The following is a 7,084-nucleotide window of genomic DNA, read 5'->3' on the forward strand; positions in this document are numbered from 1 at the left end:
GCATCGGCTTCTCCCGTATATTGCCTGAAAGCTGTGGGGATTTCTTAGACAGTGATGCCCCGGGTACATGGGAAAATACACTTCAGGCAGTGTCATGTATAACTTCGTAACAGTTAATAAAGCATATCTGTAGTGTTTTACAAGACTTAGTAGCACTAGGTTTTAAGATACTCTGTTATATGTACATTTGGGGTAGTATATCTCATCATTGCTTTTCTTGTTCTTAAATGCAGAACAAACGGAGATTTTGTGCTTTTGAAGATAATCTGCAGTCCACTGGACCGTTATCGATCCAGGTTTCTTTTGTTTAAACCAAGGTCTTATCTGAGAAAGGCAAGTTTTAAAGTCATTACATTGCCTGTATTGTTTAAAATGCCAGGTTAGCCTTTTGTATTTAATTTAAAAATTTTACTCTCCAGTATAAAATAAGTTACTTCATTAGCATAAGAGGAAATGACTATACTATTAATACCTAATGTTAGCTGTATTACAATATAGACTAAAAACTATGTATGAAAGGGAACTGAATCATAATTATTGTTCCTGTCAAGAAGACTTAGATTGCAAATAAGTAAACAGATCTCAAAATGTGCTTTAAATGTCATTCTTGACAGAAACTTGTGTAGCTGTCTTGGGAGTGAACATTTTCACCTGCCCTTAGGAAGCTGACATCTCTTCCTCAACAATGACAAATGCTTATCTCAGAAGACCTACTGTATATACTAAATAATTTTTCTTACTTTCATTGGAGACAAAAGCAGAGGAGAGAAAGCAATACAGTTTCTAGTAAATTTTGTCAGTTGTATTTTCTAGTTTAACCCGCTAAGTTGTATGAGGAAATGATTATCAGAAGGAGGCTAGTTCATTCTCCCAACATCATAAGGCCTTAATTGTATAGAGGATTTGTGTCAGAAAATAATGCCATTGTATACCACAGACCTACTGCTGCCTCACTAATTCATCTTCCAGCTTGTCCACAAAAGAGTATCTAGACCCAGCCTTAGTTCCCTAATGTAGGATCCCTACAGCTAAAGAGAAACTGTTCTAGAATAAATTCTTCAAGATCACTGCTTAAAGTTTGAAAGTAAATGGAATTTGAGTCAGAAAAAACATTGTCCCGACTGTAGCTTGAAAATCTGTTAAGCAATAACTCTTGTGAATTTGTTGAGTTTGTGGTATATCCCAAAATGCTAAGTACTGTCATCAAACCTGATTCAGTTCATTTATTTTGCCAAAAAGCTGACTGTTTCTTATACAAATTCCCAGATAATACTGGCAATACTACAGAAAATAAAAGTCTTAGCATCAGTGGGCTTACACTGAAACCCATGTACTATGAGATTTTGCAGTAGCTCCATATTAGCTTTTCTAAGTGTTACCTAATCCAGGTAGACCCTTCCCCTTTCCCCCCCCTCCAGGTTTTCTGGAAGAAATGCAACCAATCATAAAACTTTAAAATACATATTTTAATATATTTTTCAAAAAATGTTAGTGTATTTACACGATTTTCTTTTTTAAAAAACCATTTGTTCTTGACTATTTAAAAACATTCTGTTTAAAAGAAGTTCAGTCGGGTAACTATGTTACAAAAATTTGAAAGAGCAGTCACTGTAGATATGAGCAATTAAAAATATACAGCAAAAATTGCTAAACACATACTGTTGCATTGACAGTGAGTGCACATTTTTAAGTTGCTAGTTTCCACAAATTGCTCTTCCCCTAAAGATTGTTTAGTCTGTGCCAGTATGCACTTGTACATTGGAATTAGCATTTCCTTTTTCTATCCCCCCCTTTTGCTTATACAAATGTTGCAATAAAATGCATTACAGTAGTATTTCATTTACAAAACAAATGAGATTAAAACTTGTTTCTTAACCCATTGGATTGTATTTAAGTAAACAATGTCCTTTCATAGACATGCAACAGATTCCAATAACTGTCTGGATCTGGATAATGATCTCTCTCTCAAAATAGTCCTGCCTGAAAAGGTTGATTTGCATTTCTGAATGATGTTGCATTGGCTCCTCTTCAGAGGGATCTAGTTTCCAGTTTTGGCCGTTAGGATAGCATGCTAAACATTGTATTTAGTAAAAATAAATACAAATAAATTAAAAACAAATTATGCAAGAAAAGTATTCTCCAGTTGATACTGCTTGGAGGAAAGCTTTGCTATGAAGCAATATTACACGTATGGCAGGTCCATTCTTTTCAGTAGTACTCTCTGAACAGGGATAAAAAAGCTATGAACATGGCTGTAATTTTGGAGAGAGACAGTAGTGATCTCCTTTCAAATTTCGTCAGGAAGCCATTTTCCTGTGAAAAAGAGCACGCACAGTTAGGGATAACTTAAAAATAGTGAACATGAAGGAAAAACACACCACTTCATGCTACTGTCAGGATTAGAGTGCTACACCATTGTGCATAGAGGAACAACTTTTCAGCACTTTATCTTAAAAAAGATAAATAGAATTTTAAAAAAATGTAGCTGAAAATAATTTCAGTTTTCTGAATGTTCGTTTCCAAGTCAAGATTGTGCCCTTCCTGTATAAATAGAAAATGAATGTGAACTATATCATTTGAGTCTATATCTTTAAGGAAGATACAAATACCATGCCTCTGATGTAATAATATGCTTATAATCTTTAAGCTTCATATTATGACAGAGAATGTTGCCAGGAGCTGATACTTCTTTTAGATAGGATTAACTCTATTTGAAAAAGATGGAGAGAGAAGCCTTTATAATAAATGCATGAAGGACCAATGACTCACTATCACCTTTTTAACTGTTACCAGAGAAAAGACTAAAGCAAAGAAAGGGAAAAGAAAGGAAAAGAAAAGCACTAGAAAACAAGTGGGGGGGAAAGTAATAGCAAATATCAAATAAAAGAGAAGTAGGAATAAAGAGGGGTGGAAAGAGAAAGCATGATGTACGAATAGGTAAAGGAAAAAGTACCGGGGAAATAACTGACTCTGATGTCATTTATTCTCCGCTTCCCCTAACTGCAATACAAAATACCAGCATAACGAAACTCTACAAAGCGAAAGGAACCTCCCCCTCCACTAGCAGAAGGGAATTTCAGCAGCTTGACAAAGTAATCCACGTACTGACAAATGCTTTTCTTGGTTTTGATCATTGGTATATGAAGGTTCTAGGATTATCTCAGTCCAAAACAAAGAGAAATGGTTTGACCCCAGTTGTATTTAGCTATAAATTTGTTAAAATAAACTGACTTGGGAGATGAAATAGTGGCTTCATTGAAATCCACAGCAAAAGCATTGATTTCACCTCTGAGGTGAAACACCATCTGTGTGTTCTTTGCTTACCTTCAACTTGGATCAACTCCTCTACAAAGGATAATTGCTGAACCTATCCTTAGGACACCGTTTAATTTTGGATTTAATAATGGCAAATTTGATGGAGCTCATAGTTGACACTGCTTTGAGCATGAGGTTAGACTAGGTGATCTTACAGCCTGAATTATGGCATAATCCTATGAATCAAGACTAACTGTAAGATTTTGACTGTTAGAAGTACAGAAGGTACTTTTTCTAAAAGAAAAGTATCTTCTAGCATTGTTTTATTTCCAGCGGAAATTAATTTTTTACTGTAAGTCTCAAGGAGAGATTCCAGGCATCAGGAATTAAGCCACCAAATAAAGCCCTGAATATAAAGTTTTTGACATTGTAACAATATTTCCCCTTAATAAAGAACAACAGTGCTTTGGTGGAAAATGACAAGATGTTGGAATGAAACTTACCCAGCCACCATTTGCATCTATCCATTCAGCTTTGTTGTTTATAATGTACTCTGTGATGAAATAAGAAATCTGCTCCTTCTCCTCTCCTGTGAGCTGAACTCCATGCTCTTGAAGCTTCTTAGTGAGAAGTCCTCCAAATGTAAATATGGTCATGATTCGTCCCCAGTTAGTATTTCCATCAGCAAATTTTTCTTCCATGACTCCATTGAAAATTCTCTTGGCAACATCTACAGAGGTAATATCAATCCTATCCAAGAACGGACGGAGAGCCTCCTCTGTTTGGTCTTGCAGTGAAGAAGCAATGTTTCGCAGGACGTGAGCAACTCTGGTTTGGGCTGGTCCAAGATGTGATTCTTGAAGAACATACTGCAGATAATCATGAGCTAAATAATAAACATAATAAAACTCTGCAGTTTCCATTTAGAATCAAAGTCAGAGAGCAGTGCACAGCTCTTAATTAGGGCAATAATAAACAGCCACAGAGCATGCACACAGCTTTTTATCTTCGGGATAGAATTTTTTTGCTTTACCACAGAAGTTCCTGTAAAAACCTAGTGACTTAATGATCGTGTGGGTTGTGGAATATGTGACAGCGGAAATGAAAGAACTTCTGCTCAGAGGGAGAAAATGTGTCTTCTTGAATTATTATTTCTGTAAGTAGTAAAATTACTAAATCTAAAATTTAGTAATAACAAATTACTAAAATCACCAACTTTTGCCACAGTCTTTAGCAGTATAAATTGGCATTTTCTAGGGGCTTTTGCTATGTAATGCTAGCAAAGGTTAGGCATTTGACTTTAAAAAAACGCCTGAAGAGGTATATGCCGTAGGAGCATGCAGGTGCCCCGTCCCCCCCAATCTCATCATTGCTGGTGGTTAAGGCTCCAGTCTGTACTGTAGGTATATAGATTATTTCTAGTTCACAACTGTTGGAAGAAACTAGTAGTTTCCAACAGGATGGAAAAATATATAAACTGTCTTCATCATTCAGAGGGCTTTAACTGCTCGAAGAGGGAACACAAAGATGGTGCATCTTTCCCAAAAGTACAGAAAAAGGAGAGAGCCTGTTTTATAGTGTTATTCCCCTGTTCCAAACTCCCCCACACCATCTCTATGAGTGCTCTTCAACATCCTTCTTTGAAGATTCGAATGTGTAGCTTCAAAGGTCTCCTTCCGCCTTAGGGAGTTCTGGCATAAAGGACAATATTAGTATAAAAGACAATACTAATGCAGTCAGCATGTCATAACATGAGGTGGAAAATATGGGGTCAAGTTGGTGGTGTGTGATACCATCTGAATCTTTAATGACAACAAAAGCTATTAGGATGCCTCCAACTACTGCTCTTCAATTCAAATTTTTGATCAAGTAGTTGGTTTGGGGAAGAAAAGCTGAGGTATGTTTAGAAGGGTGTAGCTCTCATTTTCTTGACAAACTGTCTTTGCCTGAGGCAATCTGACATGGCTAGAGGAACAGGATGTGTCTCTAAAGAACTTCACCCCATTGCAAAGGCTTCAGGGCAGCAGGCAATCAGATGCTTGGAGACCCCCTTCTTTCTTCATCCTTTCTTCTCCCTCCTTTTCTTCATCCCTCTACTCCTGAGCCACCTCTCATTCACCCCTTTTCTTTCCCTGGGAACAAAAGCTTTCCCAGCAGTACACTCCAAGAGGTCTGCTCTGCTGCGGGGATGGCAGTAAGGCAGCAGCCTGTCTCCAGTCCTAGGTGCTGCTGACAGTTCTACGGCAGCGAGCAAGGGCACCTGCTGGATGGCCAAGAGTAGAGCACAGTGCTCGAGTCTCAGATGTTAGGATAGCACTGGAGCCTGATCTTACTGGAGTGATCTAAACTGTGATGCAACTGTGCTGTCAGATGCCTGACCCTAGCCTGATCAGCCATGTAGCCCCCACCCACCCAATATGTATTCTGCTGCTCTGACATCATGGTTTTGCAGAAACCCATGCATGGTTTTGCAGAGCACTGTAGTTTCCAGTTCCTTCTCGGGGTTTTTCTTCTGTATATGTCAAGTCTCTCAAAATGGCAATAGTAATCTTCCATCCTCAGGAGGGTTTGAAACCTCAGGATATCACCCATGTAGCACAGACATCCCGCCTAGGGAAAGTCTTTGCCTCACTTTCTTTTAGAGATGGGAGGTGATCAGAGAGAATGAGTTTAGGGGGGCAATATAAGTTGGAAGAATTCCTGTGATACATGCTACTCTCAGGAAAGGACAAGATGCTAGGACTGGGAATGGGCTTGGGTGGGAAGCTAGCTCTCCCCACCTCCATACACACACATGCATTCTTACCAAAGCTCTTTTGGAAAGGTCAGAGGTGTCCTCTACCCAATATCTGCAGCTGTTGCTGCATTAGGCTGGTTTGGCTTTGCTATGTTCAGTGTTTTCAGCAAACTGACAACATTTTATGAAAAAAAAAGGGGAGATGTATGTGACAGTTCTTAACTCACTGCAATTTAGATAAACCTTGTGCAGAAATTTCTGGGACAGGACAGCTCTACCCAGACAGCTTCTCTCCTGTCAAAAGCTTGCTGCAAACAGGGCTAAGAGAGGTATTTGAGGGAAAGTCCTTCTTTTATATAACAGAGTCTGTGAAGTTATAATACATTCCTGACTGTCTTAATAATTGATGAATGAAAAGTTTATTGCAAACACTCTGAAGGTAAGTAAGAGTTAACATGAGAACAGTGACCAATATTGAAGGAGAGAAGTTTGCTTTCCTCACCAGCTTTGCCAGAGAGTTGCTCTAGTTCCTGGTGAGTGTGGGAACTGTGAGCTCTTTTAAGACAGCTGAGTTTTGTCTGGAGGAAGGGTTTGAGGTCTTTAGAAAATTCTTACAGAATTTTTCTAGCTTTCTTCCCATTTTCATGATCAGACCAGCCCAGTTTTTCTGTAGTATTGGATTTCATTGTAAAAAAAAACTGCTCAGCTAAGTTGTAGCTTTCCAGCTGTCCTGCACAGCCCTGATGTAAGACTTCAAGAGGCTTTGGTGACTTTTACCCTCTATTTTCCTATAAATTAGAATATGGCTTTTCTATGAGCCTAAATGGTTAGTTCTTATTAAAGACAGAGCTTTGGTTTACTCAGTGGAGTGCTGCCACCTAGTCGCAGACATCTTGGCTGCACGCACAGAAATGTGCCATGCACTAATGAAATCGTTGTTATCTGAGCGTGTCTTGAATACACATTCAAGTCTTCCATGCTTTGTGACTTTGTATGCAGCAAATAACTAAAATACAATAGCATTGGGCTCATCTCCTGACAGTGATCTAAATTTATAAATGATATTGTGTCTTCCGAAGAATTCTGTCACCA

At 38.3% G+C, this 7,084-nt stretch overlaps 1 protein-coding gene across 1 annotated transcript; it reads right to left on the reverse strand.

Moving 5' to 3' along the window:
• Positions 1-2,203: 2,203 nt before the first annotated feature.
• Positions 2,204-4,178, reverse strand: BCL2A1 (BCL2 related protein A1). Its single transcript, XM_062584138.1, has 2 exons — positions 3,759-4,178; positions 2,204-2,313 (listed from the first exon to the last, which is right to left on the reverse strand). Exons 1-2 carry the CDS (start codon positions 4,176-4,178, stop codon positions 2,209-2,211), a joined length of 525 nt encoding a protein of 174 aa, XP_062440122.1. The 3' UTR covers positions 2,204-2,208.
• Between the last annotated feature and the right edge of the window lie 2,906 nt (positions 4,179-7,084).

This window comes from Rhea pennata, chromosome 10 (assembly GCF_028389875.1).
Source record: "Rhea pennata isolate bPtePen1 chromosome 10, bPtePen1.pri, whole genome shotgun sequence".
NCBI classification, from domain to species: Eukaryota; Metazoa; Chordata; class Aves; order Rheiformes; family Rheidae; genus Rhea; species Rhea pennata.

Excerpts from the sequence above, each read along its gene's own strand:
- BCL2A1 (XM_062584138.1), bottom strand. The coding sequence starts at position 4,178 with ATGGAAACTGCAGAGTTTTATTATGTTTATTATTTAGCTCATGATTAT. Across the intron at positions 2,314-3,758 it reads TAGATGCAAATGGTGGCTGG|GAAAATGGCTTCCTGACGAA; the intron begins GTAAGTTTCATT and ends TCTTTTTCACAG.